Below are 23,520 nucleotides of genomic sequence, written 5' to 3' on the forward strand. Positions count from 1 at the left end.
TTGATGGTGGCCAATACATGTTTCCGCAAGAGACTGTCACATACAAGTGACCAACATGCAATTCTGGTGGATTTCCTTCTAGAAGAGAAAGGGCAGTGCAGTAGAATTGCTGATTGCAAGGTCATCCTTAGTGAGATGGTCTGTCCACAGCATAAACTACTAGTGGCCACAGCTGCAAGCATGTACTAGATGAAAAATTTGCAGGTTAACTAGAGAGAGTGTGCACATGTTCAAGTAAGCACTGTGTGGGCTGTAGCACCTTTGGACAAAGATGATATATAGGTGGAGTTTAAGTATGGCAGTCTCTCAATAGCATATGTGAGGACTATAGAACAGAACAAATATTTCATTCCATGGCTTCGCTGCGTAAGGTGCAGAAGGAAAGCTGAGGGTGGAATGCAGAAACCCAGAAAGTCATCAGAAGTGTAGGAAAATTTGGAGAAAAGACTGACCCAGGCTAAGAAGTAATACTTGTTGCCTAACTGATGCTGACAGCAGTTGCCTTAGTGAATAACAGGGCATCAGGGGGCACTGTACCAGCTACTGGAAAGTGACTGTAGATGAGAGATGCACTCATCAGGTTGCAAGGCAAAGAGAAAAATAAAGAAGCAGCAACCTGCACACCAGTCCACAGGATATCCAGAGCAGATAAAAGTAGTAGTCCCAGCAGCTTCTGATTGAGAAGAACCCCCAAAAAAGCTGTGTACTTCCCCAGACACTGCCTATAGTGAAAGAGGAGGAGTTAGACCTTGGAAAGTAGTAAATAGCGCAAAGGAAGATTGTCAGGGAAAGCAGGTTCAGATGAAGTCGCAACAGGCATGAAAAATATGTTGGGTGAGTTGTGGGTAAAATGCCTCCTTGAGGATACTCAAAGCAGTATGGAGAGAGGCTTATCCCAGATGACTGGACAGTAAGCATTATTGGTGCTAGTGTACAAGAACAAATGTGACGTCCACAATGGTAGGTAGTATAGAGGTATAAAACTCCTGTCACACTGCATGAAAATTCTAGAGGGTAATTCATAAAACTAATACGCAGAGTAGTAGAAAAGATGAATTTGTATTCATATCAGGATGCAGCACAGCTAGTCCCCAGATGGTTGAGAAGAAGCTTATACGTTTGCAGAGAAACCAACTTGTGACAGAGCCAAACTGAGCATTCTAAGTAGGAGAAGGCATATGACAAGGTTCCAAGACAGATTCAGGCAGTCTTACGACTGTTCGAAGTCCCAGAAACATTGGTACAGTCATTGCAGGCTTTGCACATGGACCAAGTGAGTAGTGTGAACAATGTTCAGACTGAGGAATTCCCAGTGGAAGTGGTGTGCATCAGGGTTAAGCTCCTTGAAGCCACAGCTTTTTATACTGGTGATCCATTGCATTAGCAAACAGTTCAGAGGGAGCAGATCAACAAAGCTGCTGTATGCAGACAATTTGGCATTACAGGCAGACTCTGAGTAAGAAGTTCAGCAAAGAAAATGGGAATGCAGTGCAAAGGCACCGAGTGCAGATAACACAGTTGTAATGACAGCAAATTAGGAAAATTAAGATGTTGAGCACTGAGAGGGGAAAATAGTATAACAAGTTAACAGCAATTACCTGGGATTGATTCTAGCTTTGACCTCATTCAGACTTTCCTTCTCTGAGGGCTGCGGACAACTGGCACAGATTTGGAGACTGTGTACGACAGAAGGCCAAAGAAGCTAAAGTGTGTAGAGATACCTGGGTAGTGAAGGTAGAGCATTTGAAGCCAGAGGTGATGGAGGTTAAAGTACCTGAGAGGATGTACACTGGGGGACAGAGAAAGAAATGGGAAAATCGAAGCAGAAGTCCATGTAGCTGCAGTTGCAGCAAAGGTCAAAGGAAACAAATGACAGTGGTTCAGGCAGATGTACAGCATACCCGAAGATGATCTGAAGGTGATTTGGGACAGACCAGCAGTTGGTAAGACGAAACAAGGGTGTCCCATCAAAAAGATGGATTGTGTTAGACCTGCGACAGCAGGGTATAAAGGTCAGAGTGACATTGAATCAAGAGAATAGATTTGAGGCAATACCCACACCCAATCCCAGGCATGAGGATAAAAGGACATTTCTTGTTTTCAACATATGAAGTGTGAAAAGCGTGAGAGAGAAAGATTGCATAGTTTCCTTGGATATTAACTGAGCTTTCCTGTGACTTTCGCTAGTTAAAATCAAGTCCTTTCAACACGTACCATGCAATAATTTTATATCCACTTTAACTGCCATATGCTATGGTATCTGAGAGCGCAGTAAACCAAGTGACTCATAGTGCAGCACCCCACCCCATGTTGCACTTTAGGTGCCTGTGTGCTTCTAATAACCTAGTTTATACATAGAACCAACCCCTTTTGCCTCTTAGGGCATTAAATACGTGTTCTGCATGCTGAGCCTTTGATGCGGGGAAACTTTTCAGACTGCATTGCTGCTCTAAAATTGCTGTGGTGTTACCAGAAGTGTTAAGCAGGAAGTCTCTGGCATTTGAGTGTTAAATGAATACGTGGGTGCTCAACTTCATAGTCGAGACATTCTGTGGCAAAGTCATTTTGACAAGGTACTTGCATCAAGTGACAGTATGGATAATCAGAAATTCTAGACAGTGCTTCCTTATCAGGAGGAGTTCTGCGAATTATAGTCTGAAAACTAATCAATTGTAGACTTGTTGGTCAGATGTGGCTTGTTCCTTTAACATGCAAAAGCATATTGGCATGTTTACTCTGGGCCACATCATTACCTTTATAGTTTACCTTACAATTAAGGGTATCTTGCATTTAAGTTCACCAAAGTAACATTAAACTAGACGTTGGGGCAAATGAAACCAGACTAATCTCAGTAGTGCATGTATCATAAATTTCATGGGAAAGCTTGGATGTGGTAGACCATCTGCTTTGGTAAACATGAGGCTGCTTAGTGTTAACTACTGGATTTCAAGTCCTTCATGCTGTGGAAGGGAGTCTGTATTGTGTGCATTTGCAGGAGCTGATACAGAAAGGCATGGTAATGGCTGTGTCTTTGTCCGGTGGACAGGTATTTGCATATTTCCTGTTTTAATAAGTCACGTCCGGGATTGATGAGGTCATCCAAGTCTGCAGCTACCCAAGAGGATTTGGAGGGGGGTTGTAACCAGTATGAAGCTGCTTGTAGACAGAATCTCCATTTTTGAGAATTGTAGGTTACTTTGTTAATCCAAGGGAAGTGGACTGCACTGATGTCTTGCCACCCAGATTTTTTAGATGCTGTTTGTATTGTAGGCATTTTATACTGTAGTGCATCTCTTGAGTAAAATAACTTGACCAAGATGGGGAAACTGTAGTCTCACAAGTCTGTAAGTAAAGGAAAGGATATAAAATTTAATATTTTTCATATAAATGGAAGGTTCTTCAGAAAATAACTGCACACAATTAAAATACTAATAGTTTGCATGTAGTAAGTTGTGGTCAAATTAAATGGCTCAGTATTTTGTTGACCGGGAAAGTCCACTGGGCTTGAGACCCATTTTCAGTGGAGACCTGGGGAGAAAAGCTCTGTTACATGAAAATCATTACATGAATTTGTAAGGAAACAATTACTTGTAAAACAAGTCAAATAATACAGAAAACTATCTAAAAAGCACGTATGTTGTAAAAAGGCACACTACAGTAACAAATTGGCATGTAGGAAAATTATACATTTAGAAATATTTGACAATACAGGTCAGTTTTTTTGGGGGGGGTGGGAAAGGTAAGTAGTGGGAAGGTAGAATTAGAGAGTTAAACTTAAAGGTACGATAGATGTAGTTAGAATCTTGTAGCTCGGTGGTGGGAATATGTAGATTATAGGCAGCATGTATTTAATGGTAGTATTAGACGTAGAAAGTGACAGGGAAGAGAAATGTGTTAAGATAGTTGTATAGATGTGTGGCCTAGAATACTAAAGGTTAGCGATGGATTTGAGACAACACTGTTACACCTTAACAGGATAAAAATGGACATCTTATCCTTTTAAAAGTCAATTTAAACCAGGGATTGACTTATAAAGTTGCTTGTTTCCAACAATCTGCATAGTCCAGCACAATGAATAAAGAAACCAAGTGCCAACTTTTTCGCTTTAAAATATGAAACCCACATTGGTCATCGCAACTAAACACTAGCTCTGTGTTTGAAAGTTTTTTTTTTTTCCCCATACTGTACTGAAATTGCATTGAGAATACCATTATCTTAGCTGAGATATGAATTGCTCGTGCTTGGGGTTCATAACCCCACCACCCAAATTGCAAACTGAATTTTTCTCTGTTTTGGTAAAGTGGCTGCACTCCTCTTAAACCTCCTCTCCTTTTAGGGCTACCTAGATGGGGTAGTGGGGTCACCACCCCTTATTACGAATGTAGTTGATGGGAAGAATAAGTTGCTATATGTAGATAAATCATTTTTCTTTTGTGGATGTAGTTTACAAGTCACAGACGCTTGTCCAGGGATGTACTGCTGTCTAAGTCTGCAAGAGGGCTGAAAACGAAGTGGATTGGGACTAATTACATCTGGCTAGCTGTTCTAGAACAGTAGCCATTCCAAGAGCTGTAGACGTGTGCACGGGGGGGGCACATCAGCTGCAGATGTGCATGGGGGGGGTGCCAGCTGCAGATGTGCATGGGGGGGTGCCAGCTGCAGATGTGCACCTGGGGGGGGCTCACCAGCTGCGAATGTGCACCTGGGGGGGCTCACCAGCTGCGAATGTGCACCTGGGGGGGGGGCTCGCCAGCTGCGGATGTGCACCTGGGGGGGTAGGCCCATCACACTGATTCAAAAGTGCTGCTTGATGAGTATTTACTGTGCTGGTGATACTGCCTCTTTAAGGCCATCCTTGACAAAAATGTAATCCCGTTACAACTAAGGGACTGTAAACAGAGTGCTAGAGGATTGCAGTGAAAAAAACTGAGTAGGAAAGTAACAAAAGGATACTTTCATGACAAAAAGCTGTCTGAGATTATTAATGCCAAGTAAACTGTATTTAGTGTCCTGCATCTTTAGAAAGTGGAGACTTTAGATTTTATAGTTTTGTGGCCGTATGTTCATGGAGGGGTTGATTATTGGAGACTTACAAGCTATGTAACTTTTCTCTCCTTTTTAGGTCCCACTGCACTCTTGGCCCATGGCATAGGTTATGGAAGCAAAGTCACCACTCATCCTTTGATGAAGGACAAAATGATGGTTGGAGGTAAGTAGTGAGAGGAAAGTAATGATCTGATCACACAGCAACTTTAGTTCTTTTAATTTGCATTACTTTTTCTTTACACAGAAATTTTTGGAAGAGATTCCTCTACCAGTATTGTTTTTTCATTTATCTGGACTTGCCAGCAAAAGTTGGTATTTATCTTTATTTTCCATCAGTTAATGCCACTTGAGGCATTGTATTTATACGAGGGTCTGTTTTTTATAAACTTTTGAATGAGTTTGATATTGAGGTGTAGATTAGGTAACAACTGCATTTATACTTTTATTGCAGCTAGCAATATTAAATGTTTGCATACTATTTATGATCATAGGTACTAGGCTATTGGCCCTAGGGCCTATATAAGCCTAGCCAAAAAGGTACCGTGGCTTTCGCCACCCAAGAAAATTGTTTTCCTGTGCCCCTGTTGAGCAGAGACACAGAAGTGATCCCCAGGGTGAATTTCCTATTTCCTATCCAATTTATCAAGATTTTTCTTGGAGTGCTAATGAGGCGCTTTGATATATAGGTAGTTTGTTCCAGAGTATTGAAATCTCTGAGACAGGAATCTATTCCTCCAGCATGTTCTTTGTATTGTGGTGAGAAGGTTTAGGTCCCTAGAGTGTGTAGCTCTGAGGGATTGGGATTTCTTTAAGTGGAGCATGTCCAACAGCTCTGGGTTTGACATGGCTTTGTATGTTAGACAGAGGTTGCCTTTGAGTAGGCAGTATGTGATGGAGTAAAGCTGGAGTGTTTGGAGATGGTCTGTGTAGGGCATCTGGTAATCCTCTTTGAGGTATGTCTGCGGCCTTTCTAGCTGTAGATGTCTTGTGAGGTATATACCAAAAGGGGCACTGTGTGAGTGACAAGTAGAGGGGAACAATGACCTTTTTCTTTTTTTTTTCCTGCTTTCATAATTCTCTAAATGTCACCAAACATCAGACTGGTAGTACTTGGCGAATCTTGCACCTGGATGAGCAAAATGCTTCTGGCCATACGAGTGTAGCTTGAGTGGGTAGTTACTGTCATGACTTGCATTTTGTAACTTGTTGAGAAATGAACTTCAGTGAGGATGAATCTTGATTTTTGTCAGAATGCCTAGGATGCATCCATAAAACTGATGTACAAACTTCCTGAGCTCCATTGGAGATGTCGTTCCCTTTTGTGCGTATCCTTTACTTTACCTAATGCCATATCCATATCTTGCTGCTTCTCCATGAAGTAGTATTAGTAGGTGGGTATGTTCAACGTGGTAATTTGTTACGACATGTTTTGGCAAGTAGAGCAAAGTTTTGCTGTTTTGTCTTTTTGTTATACTTATAAATTAGTGTCTCATCTTCACCACATAGAGCAATTGGGTAGATACATTCCATCAATAGTTTATATTCTGTGCATTTTTTTTTCCTTCAAATAAAAAAAAAAAAATCTTGCTTGAATACATTAAAAGAAAAATAGGACATGTGGGAAAAGTCAGAAGGGAAACTTGGGTGAAGGTAAAGAACATGGGAAATAAAGAAAAACATTTAGGTATGGCTGAAAACCAGAAGGAATACATTTTTAAAAGCAAGAGGAAAATTCAGATTTGATCCTCTTTTTGGTTGTAAGATGACCAAGGCTCCCAGTGTTGTGGAGAATTCCTCTCAAAAATGAAATCTGTTTACTCTAAGGGCAGCCTAAGACTGTTATTGAAGCACGTGTCTGAAACTGTTTTATCTTTAAGGGACTTCCAGTTAAATTTAGCTGGAAATGCTGTCCTCTCTAGTACTTTCTCGGGGAATCTCCAGAACAGGGATTTTTATAGTTTTCTACAAGTCATCAGCTGCCATTATTCCTAATGAAACCTTGCCTGTGATGTCTTTACGTGGCATTTTGTAGTCTGTTATTTCCATGTGGTACTTGGTGTGGCTAGTGTCAACTCCATCCACAGTTCCTTATTGATTGTACCACATATCAATATAGGCCTTCCTGAAGGTGCTACTTGGGTACTTTTGCAGGTCCCCTAATTTAATCTACAGATACTTATTTGCTTGAGTAAGGAAAAAGGTCACCTTTCCCTGATTATTTAGTGGTGAATAAATTTTATATTTGGTGGTCTGCTTTGGAGCAAGAAATTATAACATTGTCTTGTCTTCTGTCTCCCTAACTGATGAGATGTATCTAGCTAGTGCATTAAATGGGGAAATAAAAATTTACTTCACTGAATGAAAGAGGTGTGGTGAATTTCTTTGGGCGGATGAGCAGTCAGTCTGGGTAGTTCTAGCCATGCCAAGATATTCGTGGTGCTGTCTGCTGGCATCATAGGTGTATATATTATGCTAATGACCACCAGAGTCTAGCCATGCAACCCCGGGCCAATTTTGTTCCAGCAGTTATTCTGATGCCTCACGAGTGGTCCCTGAACGACCAAGTAGCGGCTCGGATCTTCTCCAAGTGGGGGTTTCCCTGCTGCGACCTTTTCGCCAGCCCCTGGAATGCGAAGTGCAGCGATTTCTTCTCCCGGATTTCCCCCCAGGGGGAGTCACCCAGGGACACTCTAGTCCACAATTGGCCCTCCGGTCTGCTCTATGCCTTCCCTCCGGTCCCACTACTGCCAAAGGTGATTCAGAAGGCGATCTGCTTGGGAAGCAGCATGATTTTGATCGCACCACACTGGCCCCGCCAAGTTTGGTTTCCCTTCCTTCGGAAGTATGCAGTGGACGGTCCTTGGATTCTGGACCCAGTTCCAGACCTCCCGACTCTTCAGTCGGGTCAGGCCCATCCATCACTGCGAACTCTCAAGCTAGTGGCTTGGCTGCTCCACTTCCGACCTTAGTCAGACAGCATATCCTTTCGCCTGAGGTGGTCCGGATTCTGTCTTCCCACAGAGCTTCCACTAAGGAGATGTATTCTAATAAATGGAAAAGGTTTGCCATTTGGGCCCAGCGGCACAACCTTGACCCTCTGACAGCCCCGGTGTCGGCAGTATTAGATTTTTTGGCAACTCTTTTAGACAGGGTTCCACTGTCTCCACGCTTAAAGTCCAATTGGGCAGCGATTTCTAATTATCATGTTGCCTTTGAGCCTTCACTCGTGAGTCATAAGTTGTGAAAGGCCTTTCTCAAGGGAGCTTGGTTGCTTCGCCCCCTGGTGTCGCAACCTGTTTTGCCATGGGATTTGAATGTGGTTCTAGGAGCCTTGATGTCTCATCCCTTCGAGCCGGCGGCCACTTGTGAGCAAAAGTTCTTATCTTGGAAGACTGCCTTCTTGGTAGCTATTACTTCAGCCAGAAGGGTTTCGGAGCTTCAAGCCCTTTCTGTCAAGCCTCCTTATCTGATCTTTCACAAGGATAGAATATTTCTAAGAATAAATCTGTCATTTCTTCCTAAAGTTTCTTCTGCTCTTTGCAACAATCTATAGAGCTACCAGTTTTCTTTCTGAAATTTTCCAACAGCAAAACAGAAACCATAAAAGCCGGCAGCAGTCAAGAATACTTAATGAAACAAACTGTTTATTGTAAGCGCTATAGAAGATGATTATTAAGTTATGTTATCATTGGTGGTTATGCTATTACATCTTATATTCTCTATCGTATTATTAATAGTCACCCCTGCTCATGATAGTAGTCCTGTTTGTCTTAAAGGTAGGGATTTATTATGCATAATATCGTGTTAAATTATTTAGGTTATTTATTAATGTTCATATAAAAGATGCCATTATAAGTATGGGTGAAGTTTAAAATAGATGTTATTATAATAGTGCTATTTATTTATCATAGTTTTAAGCGTATTAATGCTTTTATCTAGATAAGGCACTATATAGACTTCTCGCTAGCGACTTAACGTGTCTTAGCTTTGCCTAGTGGATAAGTGAACTTGCTGCTTTAAGGTTTTAACTTGTCCCTTAATTAGTATTGTTCAATTTAATATAAAAGGACCCATTTGCTTTTTGATAACTGTTTTGTCTGATGAAGGCTGGGTACTTCCTAGCCGAAAGCACTTACAATAAACAGTTTGTTTCATTAAGTATTCTTGACTGCTGCTGGCTTTTATGGTTTCCATTTTGTTGTTTTTAAACAGTTTTATTCGTTTGTGTGAAATTTTCCAACAAGGCAGAATACAGACTTCATCAGTTGGATGTATATAGACAACTGAGGTTTTACTTAGGACACAGCAGCAGAGGAAATCAGACCAGTTGATTGTGGCCTTTGCGGATAACAGGATTGGCAAAGCAGTAACTAAGACCACTATCGCTAGGTGGATTAGGGATTGTGTTTCATTTATTTATGCATCAACAGGAAGGGACCTTCCATTTCCAGTTAGAGCACATTCTACTAGGGCTATGGCAACTTCAGTGGCCTTCCACGCCAGACTCTCTGTGGATGAGATGTGCAGCAGCCACTTGGGCTTCTCCACATACATTTATTTCTCATTACAAACTGGACGTGGAGTCTAGGGGTTGGGCGTCCTTTGGTTCCACAGTGCTCAGGAGTGTTTTCCAGTGAGCCTCCCAGGATCTAGGTGCTAGGGACGCTGTCCCATCAGTTATGAATGTAGGCGAGATAGGATCGCATTACATCTTTTAGTTATGTATTTACCATAACGATAGATGCATGTGATCCATCTTGCCTACATTCTTGCGTACCTGCCCTTCCCCCTACCTGTTGGATCTGGAGGAAACACTGTTGTGCAGTCAAATTGGCATATGTGAATGAGTTATGGGGCAAACAAGATCTGGGGGGTTGGGCGTGGTGCATCCTGGGATAAGGGGTTGGCCCAGCCAATGAGAGACTCGAGCCGGAGACGATTCTCTGCTCCGAGCCCATCAGTTATGAATGTAGGCCAGATGGATCACATACATCTATCTTTATGGTAAGTACATAACTAAAAGTTCACAGGCCTGGCCCCAAGTGGCTACCTACAGGCTTCAGTTCCCAGGCCCTGCCATGTGGCTAATTGCATGTGTCAGTTCCTAGGCCCTGACCTGTGGCTAACTGCAGGCCTCAGCTCACAGGCCATGCCATGTGACTGACTAGGTCTCAGCTGCTGGCAACTAAGCCTCAGCCATATCACTCCCACTGTATATTTTTTTTAACTTGTACAACACTTCCTGTGTCTCATGTATAACCCCAGGCCTTCCAAAGGGCATATGCCCTAGTTATTTCTCTTAACTATGCTTTACTTCAGTCAGTGCAAATCCTTAGTTAAGTACTTACAAAACCCTTATGGTGTTCTAATTTTCACTTGATACCTTACAAGTACAACCTTAATTCCTACCCTTGCTTGTAGCATCGAAATACAGGCCTGCAAAACAAAATACAATTATAACACACCAAATCAATGCACCATTACCGCCACTTATCTGCTGAAAAACTGCTTGCATGCCTTTAAGCATAATACACTAAGCTTCCTGAACTATTAAGTAAACGTAGTATAGATTATACAGATAAATGCCACTAAAGCCTGTGATTAAATCAAAAACAAGCAAAAGGCCCCTACCTTGTTCTTAGTTCACCCATGTAGTTCGAACACAAACCAGTAATCCACAGATAAGCTGATCAGACAAGCTGCCAAGATAGAGGTTGAAAAGCCTGATTTACTTTGATCCCAGCTTTTTCAACCCTTCCCCTGGATAGCCCAGCCCACCTCAGCCTTCCTACCTATCCTGACCCTACCTGTTCTACACCTTCCCCCACTGATACCAGAGTCCGAGCTGACCTGCTTCAGACATGACAGCTTGCTGTAATTGGCTTGCCAGCCGTTGATTCTCCAACAGATACCCAGAATCAAGTGTTTGGCTCTGCTGCTGTAGATCCCCTTAAAGCTTTGCAGTACAAGATAAGTCATGCAGGACTACAGTTTTTACCTCTTCCTCAATGTCAAAGGAGCTACCCCTCCTAAGCAGGTCACTTGTACGTGATCATCATAAGTAAACTTTAAAGGTAAGTGTTTGGTTTAATCCAGAGGCCGAAGTCTTTCAGGGCAAGTCAGCCTCCATTTGCCAATCTTGCTATTCTCTGCCACATTCCTGTTTCTCAAAGGCTACTCTGTCCTTTTCCATTTGGCAAAAGATCACAACAGATGTATGGGTTCTGTTTGTAATTCACAATAGCTACTTCATGGTGTGGAGGTCCGTGCCTCCTTTTCCTGCTATTCATTGAGGCCTTCCTCTTGCCAGATACCTCATTTTCCTCCTTCAGCTGTTGGCTCAAGGTTCTATTTAGCTAGTGTCTCCTTGCCAGAGGGGGCTAGGGCTTCTACTCCTGGATGTTTTTCCTTCCCAGGAAGGAGTGCTCTTGGAGGCTTATTCTAGATCTCTCCTTTCTCAACACTTTTCTGAAAGTTCCCCATGTCAAAATTTTGACTTCTCTCTCCTCTCTTCCCGATAATTCAGTTTCAGACCCTTCTGGTTTCTCTGGAAAAAGGATGCAGATCTCCATATTCCTAGTTCCCCTTTCTTCAGGAAGTCTTTATGGTTCTTTAACTTCCTTACATATCAGTTCTCTGCTTTGCCATTTGATCTTTCTACAACAAGGGTCTTTACCAAATACCTAGCCACTGTCATAGCCTTCTGCAGACTCTATGGCATTCATATTTTTCCCTTCCTAAATGACCTTATTCACGGTCCCTGTCGGCAGGCTTTTCTGCTGGACCTAGAATTTAAAATGCTGCTGCTATAATATAGGCTTCACTCCAAGTCTAAAGGCAGTTCTGGTGTCTTCTCAGGACCAGGTTTTGTTGAGGTGGAGGATTTAAACCCTTACTATGGCTGTTTCCTCCTGCTAAGGTTCTCTTTAAAAACATTCTTTCAGTTTCTTCCTTTGCAAGCAAGAGTTTCCAAGTGCCCTGAGGTTCATGGCTTCCACTAATCCAATGATTCCCTTTGCCAGACTCCATATGACGAAACTCCAGGAGTGTCAGAGGACAGTTTGAATGCAGCATTGTCATCTCCTGTCTTGCCTAAGGAAGAAATTTCTGTGGTGGCTCAACCAGATTTTTCTAAAGCCAGGTGTTTCTTAACTTCCACTAAAGAGCTTTCTGCAGATGCTTTGGGCCTAGATGGGAGGAGGGGTGTTCAACAGCATGAGGATCCAGGGTGTCTGCTGTCCTTAAGAGGTGAACGCATATTAGTGTCAAGGAACTGAAAGCTGTGATCCTGGCTTTTCAGGCTTAGCATTACCTCTGGTCTCCGGATCCACACTGGGTCTTCATGGGCAACATAACAAGGGGGAAGAAAGTCTTACTGCCTTTGCAGACTGGCCCTCCCTATCTTGGTATATTATCTGAGGAATCATCTGATGTGTGGCAGTCCAGTCTTTATTCCTTCTGAAAGCAGTCAAATGGCAGACAGTGTGATTAGATCCTCACAAACTGATCCACAGGTTTCCCGGACTTTGTTCATTGGTAGGGCACTCCTAAAGTAGAACTCCCAAAGTTCAGTTCCAGTGTGCGAAGTCCTCTGGTTTGCAAAATGAACGCAGTGTCTCCTCTGAAACAGGGATGCTTCTGTATGTATTTCCCCAGTCCTGCTGTTGCCAAAGGTCCTACACAAGATCATATGGGAAAAGCCCCAAATCTGTGACTTCCTTTTGGACCAGCCTGCATTGGTCCCCCATTTCCCCCACCCCCTAACCTGGTCAGGGGAAATCAGAAGTTATCCCACAGGATGGATCTACTCAACTCGGGCCAAGGAGAAACTAATCCTTCTGACCTTAGTTTATTGCTTTTTTGGTACCAATTCTCTGTGGGCATGCTTTGGGTTGTGTCTGAGATCAGAAAACCCACAGCTAGAAAATCTTATGTCACTAAAAATTTTTTGTAGTGCCAAAGCAATGGGTAAGACACTTTTTTGGCGGGTATTCCTACAGTTATTTCTTGTGAGTTGCTCAGTTGTGGTCTGGCATATTCTCTTGAAGCTTATTTCCATTTTTTTCTAGGTTTGGTGTCAGTTTCTCAAAGGTGTCTCCAAGAAAGCCCAGTCATCCTAGAGACCTGAGCTTGGTTCTTGGAAGCTATTGGCCACCTTTTGAAATGGCAGCTTCTTCCACTTATAGTGGCTGTGACTTGCCAGGAGAGTCTCTGAATTTCAGGCCGTTATGTCAGTGCCATGCTCTGTAGTCTTCCACATTGACTGTTTCTCTCTTGATACCAATCCTTGGTCAGTGATTTGTCTTTGAATTGGGCTATAAATATATATAATTTTTTTTTTCTCATTTCAGTCTCCTCAAAATAATAAGATTCTCCATTCTTTGGATTTGCATAAACAGCCAAAATAGTAGATAAGACTAAAGATATCGGGAAATCCTGAACAGCATTTTGCTTTTCATGATAAAATAAAATTGTAGTTGGAGTTTTTTTGGATTTCTAAAGCCATTTCCTTTAGTTTTTTTCATAGTAAACTGCTCCATACTTCTGTTCTCATTCTACTAGGGTGGTTGCCTCTTATGCGGCCTTTAAGGGTCTCAAAGCTCACTCAATCCAGTTTGGAAGCTGCAGACAGTTACTAAGCAGTGCAAGTCTGTGATTTCAAGGGCCACAGCAGGTTTTGATAGGTCCATCATCCATGTTTTAGTATCCCTATTGTAAGGATACTGCAGCAGTGATTACGGCAGGATATAGTACAATAGTGAGAACTTTAGATGTCATATTCCATCTCACATTAAATTTTTCTTCTCTGGCGGAGGGGGGCTTTTTTCCTTCTGGATGTACACGTACTATCTTTCCCTTCCTCATTTGCTGCTGTTCTGAGGCAATTCAGTTATGAGGGTTTTGCACTCTGTCACTTGTACCTAATGCCTCAAATATAGGACATGAATCTGACATACAATGCATGGAAGGGCCGTGGCTTTGATAGGCTTGCTGGACATATGACTACCCTCAGCAAGATTGCAACTGAGAGAGGTAGGACATTAGTCTTATGGTAAGTTCTTACATAACTGTTATGCACATTTTAAATATAAAGCGTGAGTGAATTCCCAAAAATCAAACATTTTAAAAGGATAAGAAGTTCAGTGTCAGATCAGAATTTTAGCATTTCATATTAAAAAGTGTTAAAGAATAGAGCACAGGTGCATAGTTTGCTCAACTGTGTCAAACTCTATAAACAGAATAAGATTATCCATTAAGAAATTAAAAAATATCATGGCTATATTGACATTGAGAAATGTCATCCGTACTCTGACCCAGGTGTCCAGAGTTTGAATAATGGTTCCAGCACTGGAGGAGCTAGGGATGGAGAGGAATGAAGGTGAGTGGCACATTCAACTCTCCTGGTGGGGGCAGGAGAGTCTGTATACTGGCTGGTACAGTTTCCCTGATGGAGACTGCACTGACCACTGCTCATGCTCAGGGAGGAGGGCTACTTTGAAGGGAATGTATCTTGCAGAAGTGAGGGGCCATCCTTGGCAAACTGCCCATTGCATTCCCATCCCCAGTAACTAGCAGTGTGCACAGCTGGGTCTGGGGAGAAAAATGAAAACATATGAATCGCTCCTAATGGCTTCCAAATGACCCTCCCCTGGCCCGTTGACCTTCACTGTGGTGAAAGAGAATGAATGGGCCACTTGACTGGGATGGGAATGATTAACAGAAGGATTAAAAATGGAGAGTAGAGGAAATTGAGGCAGCCTGTCGCTGCCGTTGTCCAACCTGCCAGTTATACACACTTGTCCACGAGCTGCATACAGATATCTATTTATTTATTTTTATTTCATTTTTATTTTACATTTGTTGACCGGGCTGGTCTAGCTGGATACATGTCCATTTTCAGTAGAGGCCCGGGGAGAAAAGCTCCACATAGAGATACATAATAGTACAGTTACCTAAAAGAAGTTATACAGTGTTAAAAAAAATATTTAGGAAATGTAAGATAGTACAGTCAAATTGAAAATCCCCCCCCCCCCCTTTAAAAAAAAAAAAAAAAAAATTCCAGTTCATAGGTTACAGTGATAATTTATGCATAAAATACTTATAATTAGTGTACGTAGGATAGATTGTAAATATTTCATATGAAGACATGAAGGAAGGGAGGGAATGAGTTAGGGGGAGAAGAAATTAGCCAGGGTTAGTGCAGGTGCATAGCCAGTGATTAAGATGTGATTTTGGAGGTTTTTTAAAAGTAGGAGAGAAGTCTGAGCTGTGATTTCAGTCGGAAGTTTATTCCATAATTTTCCTACAGAGTTTGAGAACAAGGAGTCACCTGTTGAGTTTGATTTAGTAGTGTTAATCAGTAGTTTGTTTGAGGAACGTAATTTTTTGAGGTTGTTATATGGTGTGATAAGGCTAGAGAGTATAGGAGTGTTGCTAGGTTGATACAGGGTCTTGTGGGCTAAAGTAAGGTGGTAAGATTGAAGCTGGTTAGGGAATTCAAGCCAGTTTAAGTGTTTAAGATTTAAGCAGTGATGGGTTCTGAAAGGGGGAGCCTATAGCAAATCTAGCAATATTATTGCAGGAAGTTGCTAGTTTTTTTTTGAGGTTGTTTTTGGAGATATTAGTATATATGGGAGCAGCATAGAGCAGAGTGGATAAAAGATGAGTTTGAGCTATGGCAGACCTAGCTTCTGGTGAAAGATAGTTTTTGATGCGATAGAGGGATCCTAGTTTCTTATTAATTAATTTTATTGTATTTTGTGCGTCTCGAAGTTTAGGTTGTTGTCAATTGTTATACCTAGCAATTTAGTGGTAGGGTCAGGTGAGATAAGGTTACCATTATTAGAAATAAGATTTATTTGTACAGGGGAAGACTTTTGGGTTGGGGTGAAAAGTAGCAATTTAGTTTTTTGGGGATTTAGAAGAAGGCAGCGGTAGGAGAACCATTGTTCAACAGTGTTAAAGGCTTTTTGAGTAATTGACTGAAGTTCGGTTGGTGAGGAGGCAGAGCAGATTAATGTAGAGTCATCTGCGTACTGAATGCAGGTGGAGTATGGGATTTCAGATTGCAGGTCATTTATGAAGATAGAAAATAAAAGTGGGCCTAAAATAGAGCCCTGTGGAACGCCGAGGGAGATTGGGCGGTGATTGGATAGTTCATTTTGCCAGAGTACGGCCTGCTGACTATTGCCAAGGTAAGCTGTAAACCATTTTAAAAATAGAGAATCCAAGGAGAGAGACTTAAGGGTGTGGAGTAGAAGTTGATGGTTGACCATATCAAAAGCTTTGGATAGGTCAATGAAAACTGCGGATGAAAGTCTATTGTCATTACGGTTGTTGTTGATACAGTTTGTGAATGATAGCAGGGCAGTGGTAGTACTATGAAAAGGTCTAAAGCCATGTTGGCAGTTGGCAAGTAGGTTATTTATAAGAAGGTGATTGAGTATCTGCTTGTGAATGCATTTTTCCAAAATTTTAGCTGTAGGGCATAGTAAAGCTATGGGACGATAGTTGGAGAAGTCATTGGAAATTCCACCTTTATGTAAAGGGATGATATGTGAGATTTTCCAGATTGATGGTACTTCACCTTCTTTTATAGATCTGTTTATCAGAATGGAAATAGGGTAGGCTAGGGCTTTAGCACCTTTTTGCAAGAATTCTGCTGGGAGTTCATCTGCATATGGGGAGGTTGGTTTTAACTTTTGGAGAAGGGAGGAGATGTAAGAAGTGGATGCTGGTTGGGGGTGAAATTGTGGGGGTGGATTATGGGAAGATGTGGGCAAGTTAGATATATCAGGTGATAGGTGGCTAGCTAGAGTTTGAATGGTTTCTGTGAAGAAAGAGTTGAAGGCATTGGCAGTTTCTTTTGGATTATTGGGGTTAGATCCTTGGGGACTGGGTGTGATTGATTGGCCTGGGTAGAGAAGATTATTAATACTAGCCCAGAATTTGTTAGGTTGTCTGGTAGAGGATTGTTGTAATTGTAGATAGTAATTTTTTTTATCTAGTAGGATGGCTCTTTTAGTACTGTTTCTGTGTTCTCTAAAGGTTTGATGGTCTGACGGATTCTTGGAAGTCTGCCATTTTGCCCAATATTTATTTCTAAGTAGGATTTTCTGTTTAGTAGCAATAGTAAGCCATGGGGCTGGTTTAGCTATGATTCTGATAGAACGGGTTGGAGCATCTAAGTGGCTATATAGGTTTAAATTGCCTTAAATAAATACTTGATTAGTCCTAGGAAAATGATTGATAACACTGTAAAATGATCAATCTCTTTCACAAAATACTAACGTTTTACAAACTCGGATTCTTGTATTCCTACTTGCATTGAATGAATAGTACCCATGTAAGTTCAGGAGGACAGTAGTGTGTGTATATGGGTATGCAATTCTGATGTGGTGGCCAAATCATCACTTTTTTACACAAAATAACACCTCCCACACACACCATGTTAAAATGTCAAAAAAGTACTTTGCCTGTTGGAGTAGTATGAGGTATACAGCTTGATCATGGACCAGTTGTATAGATGACCACTGAAATGCAAAATCAGTTTAAATGCGAGTAAGAAGTAGGAAATTGACCCAGATTGTGCTGCTGTAGCACAAGCCAAAGAAGGACTCCTGAATCATGGCTGGATGAGAGCTTGCAGATTCCCTAGCATGTGAACACACTGTAAATACCCATCTGTAGATGTAGGTACAGTTATAAATATGCACATAAATGTATAATATAGTAGTCCCTCAAGGTTTAATGCTGACTAGCCATCTATGAATCCCCCAACTGTACAAATCCCCACCAAGAAGACCTGAGGCAGGCTACAATAACTGGTACCAGAGTAGTCGCAAACTCTAGGTCAAATGCATAATAGTACCCTTTGGGAGAAGTTTTACCCCTCACATTGATAATGCTCCTAAGAATAGACCCAGTGGTCAGGGATTTGGTAACCTGTAGACAGCAGTCTGGCCTTTGACAGTCACCTGTCCACGATGGTAGGAGAAATCTTTTCTGTACTGCACAACTTGTATAAGCAATCATCTAGAATACTGTGTTGTGCTTTTAAGAAGAATTTCCAAGGACAGCATGTGCATATAAATGGCACTTGCTATTTTGAGAGTGTGATAGTTTGTTTATAAGTTTACTTAAGATATTTGATAAAACAATTATCAGAAAAGCACACAAGGGCTTTGGAATTACCTTGGAATTGCCAAACGAGCATGTTTATAGAGTACAACGAGCACAAGAAAAGTATAATGGGCATGAAAGGAGACTAAATGAGCAAAATGAATATAGTAAGGGCAAAAAGTGCACATTAAGCATAAAGCAAGGTGACTGCATGTTTTTGGAAAATTACTCTGTTTTGGCATAAACTATTTCGCATTTATTAAAGGTAAGCTGGGCATTAATCCTTGCGTCACTCGATGGGTTGCCAACTGGCTTACTGACAACACACACTGTAAAAGTAGCAGACTCCAAATCCAGTTCCAGACAAGTGGAGTACCTCAGGGTTCAGTCCTGGGACTGCTCTTGTTTGGCATCTACTTCTCTGAAGTACAGGCCAACACTAAGGGACTCTGGCTAACAAAGATCGCAGATGACTGAAATCTGGGAGCCATTATTGAATCCCCAATTATGTGGATATTCTACAAAAGCACCTTACAGAAACAGATGCTTGGTGCCAGAGCCATGGGCTCAAGCTGAATGCCAAGAAATGTAGTTATCCCCTTTGGTAAAAAAACATGTACTTGTGAATTACCATATAGGTGGCAGTACACTAAACACCAAAAGTCTGATGAGACTTGGGGACACGGGTGAACAGTGGCCTCACCTTCGATAACCACATCGCCACAACAGTCAGGAAATCCTTCTATGTGGCACACCTCATCACTAAGGGCTTTTCATCCAGAAAAAAGGTAATTGTCCCACTGTACTCATCCCTCATTAGACCCATTATAGAATGCAAAGCCCCATTTGGTATGTACCTCTCAAGACATCTGCAACAACTGGAAAGGCCGCAGAAATACCTCACTAAAAGAATCACAGGCCTAAAGCAGATGCCCTATGCTGAGAGTATAAAAAAAACTTCACCTGTACTCTTGTCACATATTGTCTACTCCTTGGCAATCTCTGCTTAACATATAAGGCCATGTCAAACCCAAAGCTGTTGGACATGCTACACTTAAAGAAATCCCAATCCCTCAGAGAGATGCTCCAGGGATCTAAACCTTGTAATCACAGTGAACAAAACATGCTGGAGGGATAAGTTCCTGACCCAGAGACTCCCCAGACTCTGGAATAGACTACCCATACAAGAGTGCCTCTTTGGCCCTCTTCAAAAGGAACCTTGATTTGGATGGGAGATGGGGAAATTCACCCCGGGGATCACGTCAGTCGCTCTGCTAGGCAGGGGTCCAAGAAGTAAGTACTGTGGGAAGAAATAGCCAGAGAATTGTTATGGCTAGGCTTGTATAGGCCCTATGGCCAATAGCCTAGTATCCACCTATGAACCTATAAGGTATTCAGGACATAACTAGAGTTTGAAGTATCTCTGTGTGTAAAAGGGCTAACCGTGCATGTTTATTACTGTGCATTTATTCCGAAGTATCTCTGTATGTAAAAGTGCATGTTTATTACTGTGCATTTATTCCAAAGAGTTTGTGTGCAAAGTGCAACTGTTTCATGAAGTGCAGTCAAAATACAGCCATTTCAAAACGTTTCTTGTGCTGGGTGTGTCTATTTGCAGAGTGCTGCCATTACAGAGTTTCTTGTACAGCCATTGTGGAAAAGTTTGTGTGCTGCGTACTGTTTGTTCGCAAAGTTCAGTTCTTCATAGGCTTGTTGTGCTATTGGGCATAGTTACAAGTACTGGCCTAAGTTTTTGGTGTGTGTGTTCGTGCATATTTGCAAAAGCCTTCACTGGTATTTGTTAATTTGGCAAAGGCATTTCTCAGACCAGGTCCACTTGTATTTGATAAGAATATTGCAGAGAATTGGAGAATATTTGAGCCAGTAAGATATTTTTATGCAAGCATATTCTAAGATGCACGCACCAGGGTATTTGTTTTGTTAAGCCTGGCTGGGTCAGAGACCATTGAAAGAGAGCGTTCTTTTGTGTATGCTCCAGCAGTATATGACTGTGAAGGGGAAAACGGTCATATTGTTGTACAGGCTAAAAGGAAGACCCCAAGTGTTTGAAACGCAAATTCAGAGATGTGCAACCCCCAGACGAGTGTTACATTAGAGAGGCATTTGTTTTACACAAGAGATCAAAGGCCAGGAGAAACCTTTGCAGCTTATATTACTGACCTGAGAAACCAAGCTAAAACATGTAGGTTTGGTGATTTTAAGAGGAGTTAAAGGATATGCTTGTGTGTGGTATTAATAGTGCTGCAGTAAGAAAGTTTTTGCTTTGACTGTGATTTAACACTGGGCAAAGCTATTGAGATTTCTCAAATCCATGAAGCTACAGAAAGGCACACAAGTATGCTTGAAAGTGATAAGAACATGGTTTCAGTAGGCTCCAGAGCAAAGATAGAAATAGCATGCATCACTGGGCTATCTGAAGCCGGCCTAAGCACATGGCAGCTGTAAGCCCTGTGGGAGTGGCAGGTAAAACCCTTGTTTTGTACTTTCCAGATCAGTGGTAAATCCACCGAGCTTAGACACTGGTGTAATGTTATGTCAGCAGACACATTTACTAAGGTAAGAAGTGGTGAGCAACTTAATGTGGCCAGTTCTGCGAAACTCTGTTGGTTATGAAGGTGAAGAAATTCAAACCGAAGGCTCAGTAGTGCTTTCATGTGCAGTCATTATTGGATCTCTTAGACTGAGAATGAATCTGCTTTCCTTTTACTAAAGAAGTTCATTATACAAACACATGTCCCAGTTCCAGTTTTGCTGATGCTATTTTTTCCAGAGTATGCATTCTATGAAGTTAGACCCAGGTCAGTCCAGTGGTCAAACCAGCAAGAAAAGTTCCAATAGCTGTGCAGAATAAAGTCAAAGCTCAGTTGGACAAAATGGTGCCGCAAGGTGTAATTTGTCCAGTTACAGAACCTACTGAATGGTTGTTGTCCGTGGTAGCAGCTCACAAAAAAGGCTTACATGAAATTGGAATATGCATTGACCCAAGAAATTTGAACAAAGCATTAATGAAACTACATCATCCTATGCGTACAATTGAAGTCAGCCCTAATACCGAATGCCACTGTAAGAGCGATGAAAAAAAGAATAGGCAAACAAGTCCAGTGGCAATACATTTCAGTGAATGTCATGGGGGTAACCCAGAGGGTAACCCAGAGGGATTACAAGCAACTGCATCAGATGTTAAGAATATATTAAGAAAAAAGGAAACAATGTTGAAAGTTTGATACCTTCTTTCCAAAAGGGCTGAATCAGGAAGTGCTTGTTATAATGACACTTTTTAGTTATTGTATTCTGTGGTATAATTGTTTTATTGATTAATTGGGGAAAGAGTAAATGTGTATATATGTGGGGGAAATGTAGCAGAAGTTATACTCTGTAAAGGCTAGTATAGCCAAAGCGCTAAAGAATTTGATGGTTCTTTTTGATTAAACATGAATTATTTTACTCACTTGGCCTTTGTTGTGGTTGTATCCAGATTTTACATCATGGTCTCCCAGGTTCCATGCCTACCAAAAGAAGGGCAAGAGGACTGGTATTTTGTCCTTCTCTAGTAAAATACATTGAATTGCTTTTCTTTTTGTTCAGTATGCAGTAGTACTAAACAGCATTTGCAAAAAGAACCACTTCAGCTAAGTTTAAGTTCCTGAACTACCTTGGTCAACAGTAGCCACTGATTATATTAGAGTGGAACAATCGGCATTACTTGGTGTTGGTAGACTCTTATTTGAACTGGTTTGAGATCTATTTTACTACCTAACCTAACATCCACTGCTTTCACAAAGTTAAAACGTCATTTCTCAGTCCATGGGAGCCCACAGAAGCTCATCTCTGACAATGGCACCCAATTTACCAGTTGGTTGTTTCAAAATTTTAAAAAAGAATGAGACTTTGTACATGTTACTAGTAGTCCAGAATACCCACAGTCAAATGGACTAGCTGAACTTGCAGTACAGAGTGTAAAGCAATTACTAGAGAAGTTGAAGCTTGATAATACCAATGACTTTTTTAATTTACTCAATCTAAGAAACACTGCGACGATATACTAGCCATCTGAGCAAACCAGAACAACCTTGCCTATCCATTCCCATTTGTTGAGGCCTAAAGCTAAAAACAGAACAATCAAAGCCCAACTATCAATAGTGTTCTTTCCAGAAGTCCAGCTATGATGAATTGAGCAGATTTCTTCATCCATTGAAAGGAAACGGGATACAAAAGGCTGAAGGTTTCAACTTGATTGGTCAAGTAACAGGTATATGTGCCAAGCTGAGATCCTACTTCATGGAATCTGAGGGTGTGGAGTACAGGGGAAAACGCAGACCTCTTCTTCCTGTATCAGAATCGATATCACAGCGTTGTTCCTGTGATGCAGACTCTAGAGTTCGGAGCAATCCAGATAATGCTCCTGTTGCCGAACATGTCTCAACTCGTACTTCCGTTCCTGATGTCCCCAAGTTGAACATTCAGCAAAGACTGTCCCAGTTCAGTTGCTAGACCTAGTTCTGATTTCTATGTCAAACGATTTTGTCATATTTCCAGACTTAGTGTGAAATACACAGCAGTCTGGACATAATTGTCTATGTATTTAGTTCTGTATGTATACTGCGGTGGTGGTGCTGCGGTAGCGTTGTCGCCTCACAGTTGGACGTTGCCCGTTCGATTCTCAGCTAGAGAGTCTTCTGTGTGGCGACATGAGTGAACGGGCGTTCTTCGTTGAAGGTTGTGCATTAGGCCCGGCAAGCCAGCACGTAAAACTCTACTGCCAATCATTAGCGGACCGGAGTTCCGCTGTGGTGACCCCTAACCAGGAAAAGCCAAAAGACACAAACATTTAGCTCTGTATGTATTTCTGTATAATTGCATGTCAGATAATTTTCTGTCAATTGCAGGTCGATTTAATATAGTCAATGCACCACTCATTTCTCAGAGGGAGGATGTAGAATAGTGTGTGGTACCTTTAAGAAGCATTTCCAAGGACAGCACGTGCATATAAATAGCAAAGTGCATGCTAGCTTCAGTGGCATTTTGAGAGTGCAGCCAGAGTGATGTATGGGTGTGATAGTTTATTAAGTTTACTTAAGTTAGTTACTAAACCGCAATCCTGATGTCTGTACATAATAAAGCTGCTTGAACAGAACCTACACGTTTATCTGTTTTAATCCTGACCGGCCGAACAACAAATTGTATGGCATTTAGGTCCAAGGATGTCATTCTTCCACTGCACTCTACCCTTTTCAGACCAAGCTCCCTTTGGTATGTAGTTGAACAGGCATATGCAAGAACTGAGGTGTCCACAGAGGTTCCTGTCCAAAAGAATGCATGCCCTAAACAACC

General features: G+C 41.6%; 1 protein-coding gene across 1 annotated transcript in view; it reads left to right on the forward strand.

The window, feature by feature from the left end:
* The window catches only part of PARK7 (Parkinsonism associated deglycase), a 259,672-nt gene that overhangs the window by 149,916 nt on the left and 86,236 nt on the right, over nucleotides 1-23,520 (forward strand). The window contains exon 5 of the mRNA XM_044056460.1: nucleotides 5,123-5,209. Coding sequence (XP_043912395.1) covers nucleotides 5,123-5,209 — 87 coding nt within the window. The remainder of the gene's footprint in view (nucleotides 1-5,122; nucleotides 5,210-23,520) is intronic.

Source organism: Protopterus annectens, chromosome 14.part0 (assembly GCF_019279795.1).
Source record: "Protopterus annectens isolate FY-2018-M chromosome 14.part0, PAN1.0, whole genome shotgun sequence".
Classification (NCBI taxonomy): domain Eukaryota; kingdom Metazoa; phylum Chordata; order Ceratodontiformes; family Protopteridae; genus Protopterus; species Protopterus annectens.